Source organism: Mesocricetus auratus, unplaced genomic scaffold (assembly GCF_017639785.1).
Source record: "Mesocricetus auratus isolate SY011 unplaced genomic scaffold, BCM_Maur_2.0 Super-Scaffold_100026, whole genome shotgun sequence".
NCBI lineage: Eukaryota > Metazoa > Chordata > Mammalia > Rodentia > Cricetidae > Mesocricetus > Mesocricetus auratus.
This window is the reverse complement of record NW_024429207.1, coordinates 12,417,380-12,442,539: the sequence shown is the minus strand read 5'-3', so window position 1 is coordinate 12,442,539 and position 25,160 is coordinate 12,417,380. Positions and strand designations below refer to the sequence as shown.

The 25,160-nt window shown below is 42.5% G+C and overlaps 1 protein-coding gene across 4 annotated transcripts in view; it reads right to left on the bottom strand.

The window, feature by feature from the left end:
• Positions 1 to 25,160, bottom strand: part of Mtus1 (microtubule associated scaffold protein 1) — a 144,669-nt gene that overhangs the window by 59,768 nt on the left and 59,741 nt on the right. For 3 of the 4 annotated variants that reach the window (XM_040731884.1, XM_040731886.1, XM_040731885.1), the window contains exon 4: positions 637 to 768. In XM_040731884.1, coding sequence (XP_040587818.1) covers positions 637 to 768 — 132 coding nt within the window. Of the gene's footprint in view, positions 1 to 636; positions 769 to 5,025; positions 5,231 to 25,160 lie in introns of those variants that run through there. The other variant, XM_040731887.1, reaches the window with a different exon arrangement.

The following is a 25,160-nucleotide window of genomic DNA, read 5'->3' as shown; positions in this document are numbered from 1 at the left end:
GATCAGACACAAAGAGGTTCCCTTTGAACAAGGGAAGAAAGGAACAGACATGAACCACGGGCGCAGATAGGAAATAAGCCATGCTCCTCACTCCTCGATCTCACCTAGGGGCTCATCCTAGAATAATTGAATGCTAGTTTTATTTGTTAGCATCCCCGGACATCTCTGTTCTACCTGCTGATTTCTGAGATTTGCTTTATTTCTTATTTTATGTGATGGGTGTTTCGCCTGCATGCGTCTCTGTGTGCATGTGTGAGCAGTACCTGTGCAGCCTGGGATATAGAGTTGGCACGGCATCAGATCCCCTGGAACTGGAGATACACATTGCTGCTAGCCACTATACAGGTGCTAGGAATTGAACCTGGGTCCTCTGCAAGACCAGTCGGTGCTTTTAACCACTGAGCCATCTCTCTAGCCCCTACCTGCTGATTCCTATTATTGGATTTTATCTATAGAATTTGCAGACTCTTGGAACAAGAGCATCTATCTCATTGCTAAAATTCTTACTCAACAGGCGTTTAAACATAGAAATTAATTGTTACATGTACCATAGATCTACTTGTCAAAATTTGACTCCCTAAAAGCCACAGAGTTTAAAATTCTTTAGTTTTCTATTCATCACCATGAAGACAATACCTTTTGGAGGAGTTTTGAGCAAGTGTGCGTGAGCTCTGGGGACCAAAGGCTTCAGATATAAGGCTCCTGACCCATTCTGGAAGGCTTGTTTGGGAGCTTTCTCTTCATACTTGATGACAGCAGCATTACCAGCTATAACAAAACAGAAAATCACACCTATTTAACACATAAATAACAAGTCCCCCAGATTTGTTCCAGAGAGACTACAATATCACAATAATTACTGAAGGTCAAGAATACAGAGGTAGTTTCTGGTCTAGATTATGCAAAATTAAATGCTGTTCTCAGAATGCAAAGACCTACATTTTGTTTCTTTGCATAGTTCCCAAGTTCAGGCACATTTCCAGCAGGCTTTTATCTCAGACAGAAGGTGGAAGATAAATGGCCACCCATGCTATGTTTATACCCAATGCAAACACAGGAAAACCTCCCTCTCCATGAAGACCATACAGACTATAAGCAGCTGATGTTAATGAAGTTTAAAAAAATCCATAATAGACAAAATCCTCGGTGGTTTCAAGGATAAAATCTGGTCTCCAAAAAAGCTGAAGTGAGAAGTTGGGTGGCCAGCATCCACCCTGTGACAAAGGTGTCTAGCCTCAAAGTGGAAAAAATACATAAAGAGATTCTCAAGTATGTAGCGAAATTCATCTAAGAAAATACAAAATCTCTCCTCTGCTCTGAACCTTTATTTTCTCTAAGAAATTGTCAACACATAATCCTGGGCATCCAGTTTTATTTCACCATTCACTACATAGGTCTCTTTTTCCCCTTAGAAGGCTCCACATGAACATGCATCATCCTGGTGCAGGAGCCGTGTTACCATCCCTGTAGCATTTCCATTTTCGTATATGCACTGTGGAGGAGGAGCATAAATAGTTTCATTACTGACTTTGACCCCTTTCTTCATACTCTAGGCAAAGAGTGATACATTTCTCTTGCTCACAAATAATGTGAAGTCAACAGTTAAGTTTTTCATTAGGTTAAGCGACCTCAGCCCCTGCTGACAATGCTCACACACATCAGATGCTCTCCTAGTCCTCACACAGTATCTGTAGCCTGATCCATCTGCTAGTTCACCTTATGCCCAGATAGCAAACGTGCCCTCCTGATGGCAAGCTTCTGCCTAGTTTGTTTCCTGCTTTCTAATTATCGCCTTGCCCAGAGCCTATGGAGTGGGGCTTTCCAAGCTTGGCAGGATGCTAATGGACAAGGTGGTGTACCATTCCACATAACATTCTAAAGGACACACACACAGTGGGGGTGACAGCACCAACATTTCATGCCAAGTGGGCACTGGATTTCAGTTGGTGTTTAACAGACTTGAATCCTATCACAGAAGCCCCTTTTGTTATAACAACTGGGCTTCAGACTTGCTTGTCTTGGATCAACTTTAGTTCCTTTCAGAAGCAAGTCGGTCACTTGTTCCAATTTTGAAAAAGGAAATTCATTTCAATTTATGAACAGGATATAAGATGCTCCACAACTCTCAATGCATGCCTCACTTTTCTGAGCTTTAGATACAAAGATCTGCTGCTTACAAAGAATGATGAAATAATTTCTCACTGAAGTGAACATGTTTCTTATGACCCCTGGCTACTCTCCTCACAGAACAGTAGATAGTGTTCTGGAAATAAAACTACCTCGGCACTATTCTTTTTGTTTGTTTTTTCAACACAGGGTTTCTCTGTGTAGCTTTGGATGTTGTCCTGGAACTAGCTCTTGTAGATTAGGCTGACCTCGAACTCAGATCTGCCTGCCTCTGCCTCCCGAGTGCTGGGACTAAAGGCATGCACCACCACTGCCCGGCCCTACTCTTGAAGGCTCACTATGACAGCAGCACCTGATTCCATCAACTTTGGAACACAACAGAGTCAAAACCCATGTCTCAAGGATAAAATATACTAGTCTCAGACACAAATATACATATATATTCTTATAAATACATATTTGTATGGTGTGTGTGTGTGTGTGTGTGTGTGTGTGTGTGTGTACGGCAAATAATCACACTCTAGGACTATCCATTGTATAAGCACTGACTTTACCAGATGTAATAAGCCAAACATACTTGTATAGCCTAACCCTTAAGTATTTTTCTCAATTTTCCAAGCACTTTACATGGCACATTGCTTTTCAATAAATTCCAACTTGGCAGGTTGAATGCTACTCCGAGGCATCGGGCCCTGGAAGTGTTTTTCTACCTTCTACTCGGTTCCTAGCGTGGTGACTGGCACCGCTTTCTGTCAGCTTCCAATGTTGTCCTCATCCAGAGCTGTCCTATTTTAATGTCCTCCTAAGTCATAACTGTCTGATTATGCTACAACAGATTTTTTTCTAGAATCCCTATTTTCATTTCCCCAGCCCAGGGTATGTTGCAAGTGGACTAAGAAATGGAGATGACAGAACCCAAAGAGAGAATGTAGTGACAGTTCCAGAAGCAGCAATTTCCTGCTGGCAAAGAGCTTCTCGTTGGTCCCAGTGCTGACTTGCAAACTAGCATTTCTTACTACACTCTAGCGTCTAAGTTGAAATGAGTTTTTGTTATATTGAACACTCTGCTCATTTCTGGAATTCTTTGTAAATCAGCTTAACGTTCTCCACTGTGCCAGATTATCTGCTATGTCGATTAAAATCAAATCACCTGAGTCTAAACTTCTAAAGTTCAAAAGCAAAAATCACTTCCTAATCACAAGAATGTCTCGTACACATCATAGAAAGATACTAAAAGACAAAGATTAACAGTCATCTGCATATTGCCTCATGAAGTAGTCTGCTCAGAAGGTTGTGCATACCAGCATGTCTTGTGACCTAAGAGTCAGCACCACACATTGCCCACCTCTGTCTATTCTTTGCCTGTGCCAGACATCACTAGTCAAACACCAACCTTTTCCTCTGAACCTGGAGGCAGCCTGAGAAAGGATTGACACTACAGGTTCTTATCAACTTTCTAGTGTTGACAGATATGGCCATACTCACTAACCATTCTTGCCACAAGAAAAACAGGATCAGCAAGATTCATCCTTCTGCCCACTTGGTCAGTTGGGCAAATCAAGGTGCATCCCTTCCAAATGAGGAGGCATCATCGTACTGCAGCGAAGGATGCTGAGGTTGGCCTGGTTCTTCCTTCCCATTCATCAGATTCAAAAACTGATGTTAAAAGATGACTGTACAACTCACTATGAGTTAATAGAAACTAGAACAAGTCCCAGGTGAGTGCCCGTTCCTATAGATCATTTCCTGTTAGCCAGGCTGCCACCAAAGAAGAGAGGATGGCCCAGTTCTTTATTTAGTCTTTCTGATCTATTGCTGAGAGAGTGCAAATAGCTTTAGTTTGCCTCTCTGCCTTTGCCCCATACCATCTGTCTCTCAAAAATAAACATGCTTTGTGGCCAAAGGGAAAGAGGAAGGAAATCTCAAGTCTTCACAGTCCTGCTAATGTGGCAAAACTGCTTTCTCAAGAACTGCTTCCAAATTGCACAATGATCTGTCTCATTTGGTATAGAAAACTACCATTCAGTCTTTACACTAATATCCAAAGGAAGTCATCATTTTTTTTTGCTTTAATTTTGTTCCTATGCACTCATTTAAGGAAAAAAAAAACCTGCTAAACTCCTGGATACGAAAAAATTGCCTTATACATCTTTATTCAACCCACATATAACTTGGTAACATTGTTTCTGAGGATCCCCAAGTACCAAGGACCAGATGCCAATTTCTCAACAGCACTATGCTTATCTGTAAAATTCTTAACTGATGCCACTAATACCACATTACAAAGAGAAAGCAGGCAAAGGAAACGAACACCATCCTTCAAAATGCTCCAGTGTTGAAGCTGACCAGGGTCATGGTCTCCAGCAAAAGATTAATTTCTTTCCTAAGGAGACCACCATACCAGCGGCAAAACAATTTTGGCTCAAAATGGGTTTTTTTTGCATATTTAAGGTAGCTTTTTTAAAAGTAATTATACATTTAACACTTCTATGTGAATCATATATTAACTGCAATCGAAGACAACCAAAAATCTGATGCTTTCATTTAAATTCTAAGGAAGTAATTTTTTCTACATTTGCACAACTGCCAGTCACATACACAAGACCTACAGAAATTAAATCAAATAGTCTTTGGTAACAGGATAAAATCATACCAGAACATGGATAAGCTGAATTATAATTTGTTTAAGTCCCCAAATACAGAAAGCACACAATGAAACTAGTTCCCAACAGATCCTTTCCCATCTTAAATATACATAAACACAACCGAGAAACACCACAATCAACAGAAATCACAAGTCACAAAGCTAACAACCAAGAGGTCCTAAAATCGATTTATTTAATAAGAATTTAAGCATGCTTACAAAGCAAAGAATCAAACGAGAAACCGTCGACCTACTTCTTTTCCTAGTAAGCGTTGCTAACAAAGGAATTATACAAAGGCTGTAGGATCCCACGACCAGCAGTGCCAATAAGGTAGCATCATAGTGCCTTTCTGAGCCAGCCGGGGGTGTGAGTGTAGAATTGATAAAGATCTTTGAAGAACTATCAGTTTCTGTACAACTGCGAAATCCTCCTGGTATAGTCATTTAAAAGGCTCGAAGCAGGCTCAGGCAGGGGAAACTGCAGCCATGTTCACGCTCACGCCCCTCATGCTTGCTCTCAGTGAATTAGGATGGGGAGGGGGAGAACTGTAAGCTGCCAGGCACTACACGGAACAGATTAAACCCGGCTAGCAAATCAGACTGAGAGAGACACTCTGATGTGAATGCTCTGAGAGGGACACAAGGCCACTAGACAGGCTCTGTGGGGCACGGGAAACGCTTTTGTTAAAGGACAAAAAGGAAGAACAAAAGCATTTCGCAACCTCCTTGGGAGGGTCAGATGTGCTACTACTCCTGGGCGGACAGCGGCCAAATCAACATGGCTGTTCAACAGAAAATGCTGGGTGAGATATTACGGAATGTGTCTGCTCCCAGTGTCACAAATTCTACCATATGGCTTTCAGAGCTTGTTGGGGATTCTATCAGGGTAGATTTTTCTTCTTTTAAACTTCCATTGTAGGACAAAGAAGTCTAGACGGGAGACTACTGTAGAATAATACATACGTGAGTCATCTTTTCAAATTCACAGAGAATCATCTGTCGCATGCACACGCTCTGGGGTTTCCCCCACCACTTTGAATTTCAAACCCTAGGCAGGTTATAACCCTGTTTAAGCAATATATTCATTCTAGTATTTGTCAAGTGCCGCTGTACGGCCCTTTACACGCCTCAGAGACCAGCTGCCGCATTAAGTGACCTGTTTGAGAGGTGTCTTTTGTCCATAACTCAGTGCCTATTGTCCATAAGCATTCTGCCACATACTTGCTGTGTAACTTTGGACCTGTAACACAGTCTGACCCTTCATTATGTCCCCTAAAAAGACCAAGGTGATAACTGGAGGTATCAGGGTAGGGGGAGTAAAATAGTGAATAGTTGCTGTTCAGCAACTAAAGGGTTCACCCCTCACCCCCCCAAAACCCATGGATTTGTCATAAAAGCAAAGAGCTCGAATTCCCAACTACTACTCCTCCCAAATGTGTCATCTGTACCTTTCTCGTCTGCAATCTCAATAGTGACGTTGGTTGCTCTGTACCCTGAACACACACACACCCTCACTGCATCTACTGTGACCCTGGGCATGGTAGGCCCTCCGAAGTTGTCTTAACTAATTCACAAATTATTTTGTGAGGAAATTTAAGAAGAAAAGGAGAAAAAGCACAAGAAGAAAAAACAAAAAGCACTGTTCTGAATACATCTTTTGAATAAGAGAGAGAGCTTAGCTTGTTTGCCCACTTGGAGAAAACAGAATTTACAGAAACTTTCACAGTATTCTCCTGAGTTTAAACCACTTATAATTAAGCTTGAAGATGAATGATCTGTACCTCACTTGCACCCCAGCATCTAAAGTAAAAGATTACAAAGCACTTCTACAAGACAGTCTTCCTCAAACCAAACAAAACTGCGGTAATGGATTTCTGCCTTCCAGTTGGATCACAAGAGCCCCAGCTACTGTTTTGTTTTTTGTTTGTTTGTTTTTGCAAACAGCTCCACACAATCCCATCAATTCAAATAACATACTTTAAGCTGCATACGAGTATCCATTTCAGGGTCTCCTAGACGTTCATCCAAAGAAATCTGCTCCTAAGAGCCTGTTTTCCCACTGGACTTCCTGAGCAGTTACAAAGAAGCAATGTGCAAAATTCCCACTAGGATACAGAAACAAAATTAATTATTTGGAGACCGTTAGCTTTGCCTGTGAGTACTGTCTCAACCACCCACAAAGTGTGACACTAGTCTGACTTACAATTATGGCTGTGGGTATTCAGATCATTGTTGTGGGTGCTGGCCACTGACCGGCTGCTTCCTGCCCTGCCCATCAAGAATGCTTTGGGTATAGGAAGTGGTCTAGGCAAATTCACTCCAAGAAGGTTGTACGGCTTTCAAGTGCAGAGGCTTTCCTTGGAATTTAAAAAGCAAGACGACTTTCTACTGCTATCCATTGGGAGAGCTGGCGCTTGAAGCTTGTACACTCAAACTTCCATGTAGACTATGACTACAACACTACAGTGCTTCAGATGAGAGATGAGAGCTTGGCACAAACTTGTTTTGAATAATTCAGGGGCAGAAGATGAAACAATTAGGCTACTACAAGAAATGTGGCTGAAAGCTTCTAACCGGCAAGTAATTAACTCACAAATCTCTCAAGTGAAGACATAGCACAAGAATCATTCAGAAAGGAGGCTTTTGGTAAAATTGTGATCAAAGCAGAAATAAACTGACATGATACCCATCATTTAACATTAAAACAAGCAGATTGATCCATGCATTCGTTGAAAAATTAAAAGCACTCAAAACAGAAACAAAAATGAAGTTGGAGAAATTTTCCATTAAATAAAAATGCTAAGAGATGAACAGCAGGTGGCGCTGCACTTACTATTTTTTTTTTTCATCTTTACAGTTTATTTGCCAAACTTAACATGAGGAGTGTTTTCACTCAAGTTTCTAACAGTGTTGCTGGAAAAAGGCGTCCAGCTACTTGTGGTGTGTATACTTCTTATCCTCTCATGACTTAGGAACACTATGGGATGGTCACACCACCTAAATGTGCATTTCCTAACCTTCCCTCCCTCCCTCCCTCCCTCCCTCTCCCTCCCTCTTCTTCCCTCTCCCTCCCTCTCCCTCCCTCTCCTCCTCCCCTCCCTCCCCCTCCCCGCCCCCAGATGTCTACTTTATTTACTTTATTTTCTAATCAAGGACTTACATGAAAAAGAACCTCAAATTCTCACATTCTACCCCACCCCTCCCTCCTGAATCCCAGCCCCCCCATTCATACTGGATTCCTTACTGTCTTTCAACTTGGACACTCTGACTGATTTTCTCTTCATTTCCCTTTCATTATACAATCTTCAAAACGCTGGAATCATCTTTTCTCCCTGTGTTCTGGCACTAAGTCTCTCCATGCTATCCATGCTGGTAGCATCACAGACCTAAAGAGCATCAAGAGCCCAGTACCTTCAAAATTTCACTAAATCCAAGCTGCACTGCTGAGAACCATGGCTTCTCCACAAGTATCTCCTGCCAGCCCCCACTGTTATCGCTTAAGCTTGTGCCTCATACTTGCTTGGTGAGTATATTCGAGACTAGTCTCTAAGGTCTGAGAGCAGAAGCCTTCCTAATCCAACTCTGTCCCTTGAACTTTACAAAGCAAGGGTTGGGCAAACAGATCAAATTTTCTGGGCCACAGCTACAATGTAGTCAGAGCCTTAGCAAGCTCTGAAGATACAAGGATTCCTTGGGACACCCAGTACTACCTCTAATAGCATCACAGTTTCCCAGATGTTTCCTAGCTTGCCTCAGAAGACCTACACCATTCTCACTCCAATCCACAGCCTGCCCCGAAGCACACACACCCATTCTCAGTCACCATCCCTCTGACCTGCCTTAGTCACTTACTTTAGGAAGGTTCTAAGGGAAGCCTTGATATGTCCATCCTGTCCTATCCCTTCTACTGACTTCACCAAAACTTTAACTTTGAATGGCAGAGTCTTTCTATGTTGCCCAGCTTCCTGGGCTTAAGAAATCCTCCTGTTTCAGTCTCCAGAGCGCCTGGGCAACAGACATGTGCCTCTCCACCTGGCTTCCAAGTGTGTGTGTGTTCTTGTGGTACACATGTCAGCAGGGGGTATGTGTGCACAGTATGGATGCACATGGAAGCTAAGAGGTAAACTGTGGGTGTCATTCCTCGGGACTGTCCACCATGACTTTTGAGATAGGGTCTCTCATCGACCTGGACTTTGTCAGTTAGGCTACGCTGGTTGGTTAGTGAGCCCCAGGGCTATTTCCTATGTCCCTTCTCCAGCCTAGCTTCTTCATGTAGATGCTAAGGGATTCCAGTTCAAAGAAAAAGAAAAGAGAACCAGTGTCAGAGGTAGACAAGTTGGAAGCTGAGCCTGAGCTGCAAGGAGAGCGTGCCCACACACAAACAGTGAGTGCCTAACAGGTATTGCTACACCAATATTCCTAGTGTTTTCTCTTGGTGTTCAGAGGAACCTAAGGTGGTTATAGAATTAAGTGTCATATAAAGAAGCATATACATCATGAGTACTGCATAAAGACACTTGGTGACACCAAGTAAAATGGGAGATGCACTGCTTAAGTGCCAAATTTTTCATAATTTTGTATCAAAATCACTTTATTCTAATTAACTCACAAAGATAGCACACAGTGGGTTTAAGTTAACCACTCAAAGATACACTTGTCCAATCCCAAACTCTACACTTCAGAACAGTCATTCTGAAGCAATGGAGCGTCACTGAGGGTTTAAGATATTCACTGTCATTTACATTTTTATAGACATGAAAAAGAAAACAATGAAACTGGAAAAAATAGCTTGATATTCTCTGATGACTCTTGTCCTGCCTGTATAGTTCTCTTCCTTCATCACCAAATAGGCCTCCTTTTGTGTCCCTTCTAAATGTTACAGATATACATACTTGAGCTATTTACATATATGCATGTAGACATACACACACACTCTAGGCTAGGATCTGCATATGAGGGAGATTCTTTTCTTTCTCAGTTTGGGTGACCTCAATATATTTTGCAACTCCATCCATTTTCCTGGAATTTTCATGATTTCACTTTTCTTTACAGCTGAATAATACTCTATTTTGTATACGTACCACATTTTCATTATCTATCTATATCTGTTGATAGACATATATGGTTGGTTCATCTTCCTTGCTGCCATGAATAGATCAGGAATAAACGCAGATATCAAGAACCTCTGTGATAGGAATGGACTACTCCAAGTATATTCCCAGGAGTGGAATGAATATCTGGGTCAGAAGGTAGTTCTACTTTTATCTTTAGGAATTTTTCCAAACTGATTTCCAGAGAATGTATTGATTTGCATTCCCATCAGAAATAAGTAAGGGTCCCCCCCTTTCCCCACATCCCCACCAACACTTGTCAGATTTCTTTATGGCAGCCATTCTGACTATGGTAAGATTGTATCTTACAGTAGTTTTAATTTACATTTCTCTGATGACTAGGGATATTAACACTTAATAGTTATTAGTCTTGTGTCTTCTATTGAGACTTGTCCATTCCATGAGACCATTTTGTTGATTGACTATTTTATTTCCTCGGTGTCTCATTCTTGCAGTTTGGGGTATAAGCTGCCTGTTGGCAGTATAGCTAGCAAAGATGTTCTCTCGTTTTGTGAGCCGTTTATCCAGATGGTGGCTCCTTGTTCTGCACACAAACTTTTAGATCCAAGACATCCTACTTGCTGATACTTCAGGTTAGTGTCACTGAGTTCTGTTCAGAAACATGTTGCCTACCCTATGTCTTCAGGAATATTTACTCTTTCCCTTTTACAGCTTTGGGCTTTTTATTAAGATCTTTGATCTACTTTGAGGTGATTTTGACACAGGCTAAAAGATAGGAATCTAATTTCATTCTTTTGTAGGAAGACATCCAGATATGCCAGCACTTCTGGTTTTTTGAGACAGGGTTTCTCTGTGGCTTTGGAGGCTGTCCTGGAACTAGCTCTTGTAGACCAGGCTGGTCTTGAACTCACAGTTTAATCCCAAGTGCTGGGATTAAAGGCATGCGCCACCACTGCCCGGCTGTCAGCACTATTTTTTTCACTGCATGTTTTGTTTTTTGCCTCCTTTGTCAGCAATTAGGCTCCACCCTTTTTGTTTATTTACAGATCCTCATTCTATTCCATTGATGCAAGTGTATGTTTTTATGCCAGGCTGTCTTCTGTCACTATCTCTAGTCTAATTTGAGGTTGGAAACGGATACCTCCAGCCATGCTCCTTACTCCTTTGGATTGCTTTGGCTATTGGTGGTCTTTTTTAGTTCCATAAAATTAGGATTGCTTAATTCTTAACCTATGAAGCATGACATTGGAATTTTGGTGGATATTGTAATAAACATGTAGATTAATTTTTGTAATATAGCCATTTCCGAAATATAAATTCTTCCAGTTTAGGAGTGTGAAGAAAAAAAAATCATATATAAAGTTTAAACTACAGAAAAATAGACTTTAGTATTGTGGGACTATCACAGGGTTTAGCAAGATGGAGTGCATTGGAAAAAGAGAAAGCCAAGTGTAAGAACATTTCCCTCAATTCATGGTTTGTATGAATTTTCTTTGGACGATGAGCACAGCTAAAATAAAAAGTAATAAACACTGACGTCAATGGGGCCACATTTAAACATATGACACCCACTGAAAAATAGATCCAGAAACCAATAAAAGGATAAACTGGATGGACAAGGTAGATTCCAGTAACAGTATTTTACTACAGTTCATCTACAAACAGTAGCTGTTTGTCAATCCTTTGTTTCACTAAAGACATGAAGTCAATGCCTTCATTCATAGCTTCCAGATGGTTATTATGAAGACAGACATTTTACTACTGGAAAATTCATGATTTCATAATGGATACGTTTCCTAGGGCGGGAAATGAAAGCCAAAGAATGAACGCCTGAATGGCCCTTCTTTGTCTTGCTACTTCTATTAAATATTTTATTCTGCAAGAGACGGCCCTAAGGCCTTTGTGGGGGTATTGCCTGTCTCCCTGCACTAATCCAGCCTACTAGAAGGACCTGCCTGGGAAAGGTGGGCGGGTTAATACTGTGAGAGAATCACCTTCAAAGGAATGACAGCGATTTCTAGAACCACATCTACCAGCCAAGGTATTTCCCATCTCTGAACTAGCAACCAGACAGATTTAACACATCATTGTTCAGCACTGAAAAGTGTGAGTCTCGGTTCCTTTTGTAGATGAGATTCAGTCAGACAGACAGACAGACACACACACACAAAGAGAGGGGTAGGGAGGGAGGGAGGGAGAGGGAGAATCAGCCGCAATACTACCTACAGTAGGTAACACAGACCATCTTTTAAAGGATCCTGCAATGGATTCACATGGGAGCACACATCACACAAGCATTGACTTGCTTAGCTGGGAACGTAACTGCACCTAACCACGAAACACAGGTTGTGTGCACCACAAACATCTGACACCTTATTACAGAACCCGAAAATTTGCAACTGAAAGTGTAAACTAGAAGAGTCCCTGTGCTCCATGATGTAACACACCGTGAAAGGCAGTGCCCATGCTTAGTGGGAGCACAGATGACATGGGTAAAGAAAGAGAGAGGTTGGAGAGGCAGGAGCTTTACCGTTGGGAGAGGGACAACACTGTACAGCAGACAGGGACTTTAAACCTGACTTTTGGTACTGAATACAGAGAGCAGATGGGGAGAGTTTCAGTGCTTGAGTCAGAATGATCACATTGGGAGGGTGGGCAGAACTGTCCAAAGTGAAGAATAGGAAGATGGAGCACACATCAGGAGGCTGGCGTGCCAGCCAGAGCCAAAGGAATGGAATTTCCACTAGAGCAGGAAGAAGTGACTGTGCTCACTTAGTAACACAAACATCAAAATAAGGAAGGCTGACTGCAGGGACACTTAGGAAGATAAAGTGCTAAATTAACGCAGAGTTAAAACACAAAAGACAACCTCCTTATAGCTACGGTTATAACTTCAGCTCTACACGTAACTACATGAAAAGACCTTGGTAGTTATCTACAGTAACTAGGAATTAAAAAGTTAAAGCAAAACCCAAAGTAATAATAAATTATATATTCTCAAAACAGTGGCTGCATATTCACCTGCAATTAAATCTAATGGGCCAAATGCTTTCACTAATAAGGTACACATCTAATAAATTAGTTTCACTGGATAGCACTGTAATTCTCCAAATAAAATCAACATGCTGCTTATAAAAATACACTAAACAGATTTTGTGTATGTCAGGAAGTCTTTAAATGGTCTTTTAGCAACAAAAAGGTAACACACATGGACAGATGTATACTTATACCCTGTACCTCCCAGAAAATTCATTAATAGATATGAATGTGAATGTGTGTTAAATTTTCCCTGAGTTAACCTTATAGCTTAATGCTATTTTATTTTTATAAAGATTTTATTTATTATGTATACACCACTTCATGTATGCCTGCATGCCAGAAGAGGCCACCAGATCTCATTACAGATGGTTGTGAGCCACCATGTGGTTGCTGGGAATTGAACTCAGGACCTCTGGAAGAGCAGCCAGGGCTCTTAACCTCTGAGCCATCTCTCCAGCCTGCTTAATGCTATTTTAAACTTAACTTGTATGACCTATTTTAAAGATCATTGAGAAAATTCTTTAAGACTTTTTAACAATTAAGATCCAAATAGCTTAAAAGTTCTGGAAGAAAAAAAAGGCCACAGCTCAGCTACAAAACATCCAAGCAATTAAATTTGAAAATGGTAAAGGACTTAAACAGAGTTGTCTCCAAAAAGCATACACAAATGATCAACAGGAACATGTCACTGAGATTACCAGTCTACAACAGGTGAACCCTGACGATCAGGCAGAACTAATCGAACCTTGGGCATTGCCACTGTAAATGCAAACTAATGTAGCCGCTGCACAAAACAGCATGCGAGTGCCTCAAAAACTTAAATATATTTACCATCTCATGCAGCAAACACATGTGCAGCTGTAACCCAGGAGGTAAAAGATGTAAACACCCATGTTAAGCGGCAGCAATAGTCACTAACGCAAATGTGGGAGCCACCAAAGTGGTCATAGGCAGATAAGCATCGTGTAGATAGAATGGAGGTGTTGACACTGCCACAGCTCGGATTAAGTCGAAGACGCCAGGCTAAGTCACACTAAGTCAGTGACAAAGGACAATTATCCCATGATTTGTCTTCTGTGAGCTTCAACAGAGCAAATTCATGGGGACAGAAAGAATCGGGACGATTGCCAAGCACTGGGAGAAAAGGAGACTCGGAAATTAAGGCTTAAATTTTTAATTACTTAGAGCAGATAAATGCTTGAGAAATGGGAATGATGGTTCTACAACAATGAATGTACTTGATGCGACAAAAATTTGTATAGTAACAACGGTGAAAATGGCAAATTCTATCTATATAAACCATTTTAATTATGATTCTTAAAGGTTAGAAACAAAGCTGTCTATTTTAACTGACACACAGCTGTATAGAAAGATTAGTAAACTTGTATACAAATCTCAGAACAAATTTAAGATAGTGATAAGGGAGGGAATTTCTACCTAAAAAATACTTGTTAGTATTGAGATATTTTATAAATTAAAAATTGAACAGTACTGTGTTATATGGTAAAAAGACTCAATCTCGAGGTGACAGCATAATTCAATTGCAGCTCCACCATACATCAGCAGGGGGCAGGATACTTCGTCTCTCTGGACAACTTCTTCCTCCGTGTAAAGAGGGTGATTACAGCCAAGCAGTGGTGACTGGCAGCTTTAATCCCAGCACAGACTAGGCAGATCTCAGTCTTTGAGGCCAGCCTGGTCTACAGAGCCAATTTCTAGGACAGCTGGGGCTATCCAGGAAAACCCTGTCTCAGAAAAAGAGAAAGGGGAGGGGGAGAGGGAGTGGGATAAAAGAAGGAAAGGAAGGAAGGAAGGAAGGAAGGAAGGAAGGAAGGAAGGAAGGAAGGAAGGAAGGAAGGAAGGGACAGAGCTGGAGCTAGCAAAGAGTGCCATACAAATACTAGCTCCTTGCTCTGATTGGTCACCAACATACATTGTATAAAAAAGCAAACATATCTTAAATGAAACTATAAAAATGATAAATTGAATATATGTCATTTTCCTGTGTAAGGTGAAGGTCTCATACATAGAAGAAGAAATAGGAAAACTGAAAGGAAACTTGACAATGTAAAAAAAAAAAACCCAAACTTTTAAATATCACTATGTATAAAGTTAACAATCACGCAGCAGAAATGGACACATGGCAGCACCAACTAAGTCCAAGTCACTTGCTCCAAGTCACAAATAAGCAAAAGCTCTAACGGGCAAGCAATGCCAATACAGCTTTTAAGGTTGGACCCCAATCTCTAACACCTTTGCTGGATCCCCAACTGTCATTTTTACTCTCTATCCCCAGAGAAAAACCTTAAAGCTGAATACTTGCTTTTGTGCCCTCTTGGGATACAAGGAGTGATCATCTCTGCTCCGGGCCAAGGAGGTCTGAGAAGCGTGCAGTCGAGAAATAGGTTTCCTCCCTGATAAGCACAGACAGGCATGCGAAGACAAAGCTGCCACCCAAGGACACTAACTACCCTTGGCTTCCAGCCTTTGAGAACAGTAGCAAGAGCTTGTGATTTGTGGAACCTTTGGCGACCATGTTTTAACTGATTCTTGTCACCAGTAGGCTAAGCAGAAGTGTGTAGAAGGACAGGAAAGCAAGAGATGACATTACTTAATCACCAAACCTAGAAATGGCCTTCCTCCGGGCTTCCCGTCAAACAGATGCACAACCCTGTGTCTTTAGTCGATTGTTACCTGCTTCAAACTGCTCTTACCAGTGCTATTACTTTGTCATCAGTGTTTGATGTGGGTAACTGATTCTTCTGTTGCCAGTATTGACTGTGTTCCTCCATGCCCAGCTGTCCCTTCTTAAACTCTCTTCACGGGTTCCTGTCACTCTTCTACTTGAAAGGACCAGTCAGGAGTCCTTGACCTAGCCCCCAGTCCACACTGTGTGCCTTGGTATCCTCTTCCAATTTGGTGCCTTCGGGTGCTATCTACGGGCTTCCGCACCCCAAATTTGTATCCCTAAACCAAAGTCTTCCAGACTACACATTTGGAGTTGCTACCCCACACCCGTTTTATATCCACTACCCCCCTCAACTTAGTACCTCTGCGACTGAATTCCTGATGTCCACTGTCATCATCCCTTCTACCTGAGTTTAAAGGTGCTGTCTGTCTGTCTGTCCCTCACCCCCCACCCCCACACACTCAACCCCATCGGCTTTTCCTTCTAACAGCCGCGCATCAGCACATACCCAGAGCCTGCCACAATCCTGGTCCTAGGAAACGTCTGCTGCAATGACAGCAGTGCCACTTCCTCCCCAGCTCCTGACTCACTATCATTCAGTCTGCTCTCAACACAGGGAAACCATCAGAGTTCAAGTCACTAAGGCTCAAAGCCAGTGTCGCTATGATGTCTAACACTACACATAACTTGGCTCCGCCTCCCTGGACCTTCTCACTGTCTTTGTTCCCTACTCGTGTCCTAGAGTGACCCTATTCACTTCCTAGAACCCAGTTCTCAAGTGCCGCCTGCTGTCCACCCAGCCCTCATCTGCTATTCAGAGGCCTGACTCTTTCAAGCCCTTAACTCACAGCCCCCTTCCTGCCACACTGAAATTTCACTCACTCACATAGCGTGCGCACGCACACAAGTGTGCACACACTTTTAGACGCTTTTCCTATTTTCTTAGATTGTCAGTACCAAACACACTACATGCTTCATTCATATACAGCCCATTCTGCACAACATGACAGAGCTTCCAGGGTCTGTTTTGATCTTGTATTCACTGTCACTATCTAGCACATAAGAGAATCTACACGCATTCTATAAATATTGGAGTACCAAGTTACAGACCAGACCAATTAAAATACCACTTTGCACCTTCTTAAACATGAATCTCAGGAAAGGGCTCCAGAAAAACAAAAAACACTGGCAAGAGTTTTGGAAAACATTCTTCTGTCATCAGAGACGGTGCATAGACTTGCATAGAGTTTCTGAATGACAACTCAATAAAATGTACCCAAAGCATTAAAAACATCCACACCCTTTGAGTCCACCTAAAGGAATGTATCCAGAAACGTCTGACCAGCTATGTATGTCTGTACAAAGTTCTTCTGTGCAGGGCCGTTTATAGCATGGTGGGGGAGATCTGGAAGCCTCCCTAAATGGTCATAAACACCCTAAAGAAGTAAACGCAGTCATTATGACTTGAACAAGTTCCCAACTCGAGGGCACGTGTTGAGAACTTATTCATCGGGGCAGCAGTGTTGGGAGGGAGGGCGTCTTAAGGAAATGAAGCTCTGACAGTTCTGGACTCAAGAACAGAATAACATCGTTTTGCCAAGTGCTTGGTTCCTGGGAGAACAGGTTTGTTATGCAGGAGAGTTTGATCCCTTCTTGCATGCTTATTCTCTCCCTAGCTCTGTGTGCATGGGATGATACCAGCACCACATACTTGAACTTCCCATCCTTCAGACTGCATGCCAAATTAATTTGTCTGAAAGTTGCATATCCTGTGGTGTTTTATTATAGTACCATTCTGAATGGTGTAGTATAGTACCATACTATAAACAGACCAACAGCCCATGCAGAAAATGTAGTCATTGAAAACCATGTTACTAACAAAATAAAGAAAACTGGAGAGATAGCTCTGCAGTTAAAAACACTGGACTGCTCTTCCAGAGGTGCTGAGTTCAATTCCCACCAACCATCTATAATGGGATCCAATGCCCTCTACTAGCCTGCAGGTATACATGCAGATGTAGGCATTTCATGTACCCTGTAAACAAAGTGCCATCAACTAGTCTGATCTGACTGCTGATCGCTCAGAATGGAATTTCTGTAATATGTCTATATATGCAAAGGAATACTAGCCATATATTCTGACACCCGAGGATATCTATCAATGGTAGTAAGATGAAAGGAGGGTTTCTTCTTTTTCCCCTCCTGACTTTTCAGTTAAAGTGTCACCCACCTTTAAAATAAACCTACTATGATCAAAAGAGAAGAAACAAACAAAATACCTAAATCAGCTGATTAAAATTCAAAGCATTAGGGAAGTCAGGTCATACTGGCTGGTTTGCTGTAAAGTTGCTCCTATGCTCTTTAGTACAGATCTGGTCCTAGTGTGTCCTCACTTCTCCAGCTGGCTGCCAGAACCCCAGTCCACTCTGTCCTCACTGACCACCCACCGTGCTCTGTCCTAGCCTCTCCTGACCTTGTCCACAACCTTTAAATTATCCTCTGCCTAGTTTTCCATCCTTTTCACTTCGGGTGTTGTTAGTTTGGTATGCTTGCTTTGTGAGACAGGGTCTAGGGCAATCTGCCTGCTTCCACCTACCAAGGGCTGCAATTACAGGTAAAAATCACCATACCTACCCTACTGGGGGTCTTAAACATTACGAAACACCAGCATCAATTAAGACTGGCCTTTAATCCAAGTAAGGATGCAAGCCAGCGATTCGACTCCCATGGTGGTTGCTTGCAGAAGTGCTGCTATTTGTCGGGGTTTTTTTTGTTGTTGTTGTTGTTTTTTACTAGTAGGACAACACATGACATGAGAACCCATCACCTCCCTTATTCAGCCGTTAAGAATCATGATCTGTTCAAGCCACCATTCTCTAGGTTTGGATTATGCCATATACCATTCATCCGCCAACTACCTGTCAACTCAATCACCATCCAGAACACAGAATTTCAGCTCCACTCTGTGCTTATATACGGTGAAATGGAACATCAGGATTTAGCCCCAGTGATGCTCTCTTAGAAGAGTAAACTATCCTTGGTGTAACCATTACCACTTGCTTAGATTCAAGGGTAAGCGGACATTACGAAGCCACACCAGCACAGGTGAGTCATAACACAAACAATTCCAGTCCCAAGAGGGGTAATTTGACAGAGTAACAAGAACATTCACAAAGCAAGGTTCTCATGATGACTTGAATTGCACAGAAGCGTGGTGTTCATGGTGGTGCTGTCAGTACCTGTCTCTGTGAGTCCTTTCACACAGTATTGGTTGTTTTAAAACAGGGATTAAACAAAAATAACTTCCTTAGTCACAGGCCTGAGAACCTGACAGAATGTTTAAGATTCAGAGTGTAATAAACGAAGAATTGGGGGAGAGTCCATCCTTCTACAGCTTTCCAGAAATAGATGGAGCCTTCCTCATCCACCAGGGAAGCTGATACTTACACTGAAAATCCAGAAAGGAATGGAGAAGAGCCTGGGGTGTGGCTCAGTAGGAAAGCCATCCGATTAGCACACCCAAGGTCCTGGGGACAAGCCCAGCATAAAAACCACAACAAAAGACAGCTTCCAGGCTCATTAGAAGCCAAGTTCATGGGCAGAACACCTTTGAGCTGGAAGCTGAGACTTCAACATTGATCACTGTCTTAGTTTATTTCCTTTCCTAGGGTTACAAAAAAATATGAGTCAATTAAGATCCTGGAAACTCTTGATGTGAATCATCTCTGCCCACAAAAGTGAGCTGGAAAATGGATCAATGCTATTCCTCACTTTCACTCTTTTAACCTCTCTGTTCATTCTCATTAATCTCACACCCTCACGCTTCATTGCCTTTATTTCAAAGACAAGCATCTACACACTTCATTCCCTTTGTTTCAAAGACAAACTCTTCAGCATGCTCCACCTCCGCTCTTCCATTGCCCGGCTGTCGTAATTATCTCCTTTCTCTTATCCTCATTGGCTCTTTTTCCACTGGTTGGAGTAACCTCTATGTATTTGCATTATCTTAAGTCAGAAACATGCATCCATCTTGGGAAGCAGTTTGTAGGCATTTACCTCCCGAAACCTTCTCTTGTTCTCTTTTCAGCTTTGACTTATGACCTCTTCCCATATCTAGCAAAGAAAGATAAAGGTATATCCTTGTCTGCAATATTTTAAACACACACTATATTTTCTATGCCCCAAACCATGCAGGGACCTTGAGATTTGCATCTAGATGAACCCATCTGACTGCAAGTCTTTTGAAACAGAGGATCAACTGTCACTGATCTGAACACACACTGCAGTCCAGAGCCTGTCCATACCATCCCCAGACAGCCCACAGCCTTTCAGAAGCCACGTGATGCCAGCCATCTTGTCTACTGACTTGCACCCTCAGATGTGCACAAAGATTAGCCCAAATGCACCCACTCTTCTCCAGTCTTCCCTTGGGCTCAACTCGTTTTCTCCCTCAGTGCTTCCTAAGTCCCTGACCAAATCAAGCAAAGGATACTTGAAATGCCTGTTATATGACAGGTACATTGTGCTGAGCACTGGAAATATAAAAATAATTTATCCCTGGGCCCTGTCCTATGCATGTCAGTTTGGCAGGAGACAGACATGAAAGACAATCACCAGACAGCACAGCCCACAGTCTCGACAGCCAGGACATGCAGTTGACAGTGCTCTGGTTGGACCCCACCACCAGTGCCTAAAAGATACTGACTTAATCACAGTTGTGGTCTCAGAATCTAGGACTGTACAATACATAGCAGGTACTCCCGATGGCTAAGCAACCACACAGTGACATTGCATGAGTCACTCTATAAAGCAAATCTTCTCTGGAATTACTACTAAGAGTTGTGGAAAATGTCGAGAAGACTAAACTCACTGACGATGTTGGGGAGGAGAAAGACTCATGCCTTCCTTGTGCCTACAGCCCTAGTCGCTCCACTTTCATCATCGCCTATCCATTCTCCACCCCCTCTACAATGGAGGTCAACGCACAGCTCCCAGGACCCACACACAAGCTTCACGGGTTCTCTGCACTGCCTGTTCACTTTGCCTAGAAAGTCCATCACCCTGACATCCACGTTCTTTCTTCCCGCCTCCATCTCCAACTGTTTGCTCAGTTCTTCCACCGAAGGTCTTTCTTGACCATCCAATGTACAGTCTAGCTCTGCGCTGCTTTTTCTCCTAAGCGCTTATCACCCATTACCTTATGTACTAAACATTTCATTCACTGAGTTTGTTTTCTGACTTCCCCCACCCGAGGATAAGAACCACCTGGGCCGAAGTTGTCTGTCTCTGTGAGTATATATGGGAGGAGGGAGAGTGGGACTTGGAACTGGATCTCATGCAATAGTCCCAGCTGCCCAAGAACTAATGAGTAATCTTCCCGCCACTAGCCTCTGAGCACCAGGATTTTAGGCATGTTCCCCTCCACCTGGCTTTGGTCATTTGTTTTCTTTTTTACTTCTTTATCTCTCACACTAAGCACAGGTACCAGCCCAAATAAACATTCATCAGATTTATATACCTTTTAATGCACTTATACGTGGAAGGAACAAGGCCTGACAACCAACTTTTGAAGGTGATATCAGTGTGGGCCATCCTAGTCTCTGTTCATTATCAGCTGTGCAATTTTGGTAGTTATTTGAGCTTGCAAAGCCTCTAACACTCCTGTGGAGACTAGGGGAAAAAATACCCCTCATGAGTTGTGAGCAAACACACAAGAAAGCTTAGGATAATACCTGCCACATCATTAACACTCTTGAGTTCATCAGCTATGATTACTATCGCAGTAGAAGTCCCAGGACACACTCGTAACATGTGTGTTCCAGTTACTTACAAAATATATATAATAAGACTGTTAGCAGTGATAATTTCTAATTTTAATAACTAATGAACATGAGAAAATTTCTACTTTTACTGCCTCTCTCAAACTCAGAAAATACTATAAAATTTTTAAAGACTTTAAATGCGGAATAATTGAAAAAATATGTTCACACAAACCAAGAAGCCGTACAAATGAATGAGAAAGAAGAAAAATCCACAACAGGTCAGCCATGACAAGTTCTGGATGGACTGCCATCTCAAACGGGACACATGCACTAAGCCACGTAAGCCAAATAAAAATGAAGGCTTACTTTCCCCAAATGCTACTTCTTTCTCTAGAGTAAAACTAAAAGCTGTCTCCTGCGTGCAGCCCTGATTCACTTCAAGGCCTCATTAACCCTGGGCAGCCCTTTGGGTGGCTTTTGGTTGGGGCAGGAGGATAAACCAGGCTTTCCCAGCTCAAACACAGGTGGAGGACAGAGAGGGTGTCCCATCCTGCTTCTGTCGCCGCACCTGCTTCGGGTCGGACTCTGAGGGAACTACCCAGAGAAGTGCAGCCTTAGTAGCCCAAATCAGTCCAAACTAAGTGGACTAGCGAGTGAATCTCTGTAAACCATTGAGCTGGGGACAAACAATTTTTAAGTTTTTCAAAACTGAGGGTCCAATGGTGCTTCTTTTTTATTGTTTTTGTTTCTTGAGACAGGGCTTCTCTCTGTAGTGTTGGAGCCTGTTCTCAGTTTGTAGACCAGGCTGGCCTCAGACTCACAGAGATCTGCCTAGCTTTGCCTCCTCAGTGCTGGGATTAAAGGCATGTGCTCCTTTAGAGTGACAATGTCAGGCTAAGACCTCAGACTCTGGGCCCCCAGCACCTGGTTTGAGTCCTACCTCTGCCCTTCCCAGATGCAAAACCTTTATGTCATTTAACTTAGCAGTGTCAGCTTCCTAGTTTACAAGTTGGAAATGAGCCTCAGCAAATCAGTGTAAGGGTTAAGCAAACTCAGAGGTGAAATGATGAGGTTAGAGGCTCAGAGACTGGCACACATTTCATTGAGGGAGCTGATTGTCGTCAGCATTATGTTACTTGTTATGAAATTTTCCATCATTATCTAATCATACTTAATTGAGCTCATTACCAAAAGAAAACAAAACGGAGCTGGGGATCTGGTCCAGTGGTGGAGCTCATGCTCAAGGCCGGGCCGGCGTGTTGGGTTCAATCCCAGTACCAACAACAACAAAAGCCACCCTCGGAAGAAGTGAGAGTGCTTGGGCTTGACTTGTCTTCTGGCATCATAAGCAAGTTTCCACATTTGGCAAGTGAAATGGGGTCCCCCAATGGTTTTAACTGTATCCATTCTCACACTCAAACACTTTTTTTAAGGTGCTGTTTTGACTCTGGGTCTGACTTTCTGCTGAGCTTTCTGAAAGGAGTCATTGAAATCCCCGCGTTGCCTGGCACACCGCTGCCCCTCACCTTCCCATCCGTAAGTGTGGAAGATGACAGGGGTGTCCATTTGGTTTCAGTGGGCAAACACACAAACACTTCATTGTACAGCAAAGGGCAAAGGCTCTCAACCATCTAAAGGCGCACTGTTCTTGCCCCTGGAGTTTCTGTTCTACCTTGGATTCAGCTGTATTACATTTCCTACTCTCCACAACAAACACCTCTCAATTTATGGTAACTCTCCAAACCAGCTGTAGTCACCAATTTTTAAACAGAATCCTGTGCAACCGTTAGTCTTTCTTTCCTCAGCTAGCCAGAACAAACACTCCAGACTGCCTGACCCAAGCAAGCAACAGGAGTTTATTTCCTCTTATTTCTAGCAGCTGAGGTGTCCCATAAGGCCAAGGTCTTAGTTAAATTGCTCCTAGCAAGAGTCTCTTCCTGGATTCAAGACAGCCTTTTTCTCTAGTGCCTCATAAGGCCAGGCTACAGCTCCGGTATTTCCTCCTCTTCCTCTAAGTCGGTTTAGACTAGGGTCTCATCTTTATGGTTCCACTTGTGTGATTCCTCACAGGTCCTAGCTCCGGAGTTAGAGCTTCCACATTTAAATTTGGGGTGGCACAAACATTCAGTCCTCAGAAGTCTTCTTATCATACAAAGATAAAACGAAACTCAAAACCCATAGTGGTTTTAGTTACATTCTATTTTCTTATATCTGCTTGTAGAAAATTGCCAAGTATCTGGGCATGGTGTCACATGCCTGTACCCTAAGTACTCAATGCGGAGACAGGAGAATTGCCTCATGTTCAGAGACTGCTTGAGGTACACAGCAAGTTCCAGATCAGCCAGGGAAACAGAGTGAAACCTTGTCGCAAAAACATAATATATAATAAGTTATTAATATTATTAATAAACCCTTTATATTATTGATATTTATTAATATTAACATTAATATATTAGCTATAATTTAGTGTTTTAACTCTAACCAAGTTCACCTGGGTTCAGTTCCCAGCACCTACATAAAATAAAATTAAGTAAATCGTTAGACTAACCATGTCCACATTTTTCTTAAGACACAATATGCATAACACATGGTAAAGGGACTTTTAAAAGGACTGATCAGCTTCATAAAGAATTCCATCTGTTTAAACAGAACCCAGCAGGGACCTGACTCCTAAAAGGCAAGTGTGCCTAAGTAGGCCAACATGACATTGCTCCCATAATCACACATTTTCTCAGAAATCTAAGAGAGATCCATATCATCCCTAGAAAAACAAGACTACAAAAGCTGTTGGAGCCTAAGATTCTGAAACCCTACACTTGACAAGTGTCCATGCCACGGGAGGGAAATGCTTGCCAGGCAGGCCTGGAAGCTCAGTGGTGACAGAATGAAACCAGAACACAGAGCCCTAAGTACAGGCCAGGGAGCCAGTGACCAGAGCGCCACACAGCACCAAGTACTAGGTGCTCCAAATATTGAAGCAGGAAGGGAGCTCTCCAGCCCCTGGCAAAGACCAAGAGCCCCACCAGGCAGCAGGACAAGGACCAGAACTCAGTTGACTCCCAACTGGTGACAGAAAACAAAGGCCACTGCCCCCCCCGTTTTAGCTTCTAGTTTCCTCCCCATGATGAACACGTGATGGGGACACATTTCTCTGTTCATTCGGTTCCCCCTGCAGATGGAAACAAGTGGCAAATCCGTCTTCTCCCAAGAGTCTAAACAGCACATGTTCAAGCACAGCAGGCACCCCACACCAGCAGCTTTGAGACGGAACAGGCCAATCAATTGTAAAAAAGCTGAGTTGCCGTGCAGTAAAGAGGTCGTCTGGGACCCAGCTGGTTTTATAGATTCTATAAAGCGTTCTCACATGTGGGGACACATCACATTTTTTAAGCATTCAATAGCAGTCAGTATTTTTATGAGGGATCTATCTGACATGCCTTTAATTTACTCAAGGCTGTACCTGCAGAAATAAGGGGTTCTCTCCACGAAATGCTCTCAGCCCACTAGGTGACTAAGCAGGCTCTTAGTCTTAGTCTCAGAAAGGGGTGAATTTTGGTTTGCTGTTCCAGCTCCCAACACAGAGCAATCTGTACATCTGCCAAATTCAGTAAGGCCATTCTTGGTGCTATCAAATTTCAGCCTAATCCGACTAGAACTTCTAGAAGCCAAGCCAAAGTAAATTAAAGTTCACATTAGAAAAGTTTCACTTTTTAGCTGCTCTCCTATCCCTGTATGGTCTTTTCAGTAAAATTCAAGGGGGAAAAAGTCTCTTCATATGTGATGGGGGCATATTATGAGCCTTCAGAAAGCATTCCAGCATGTTAAGC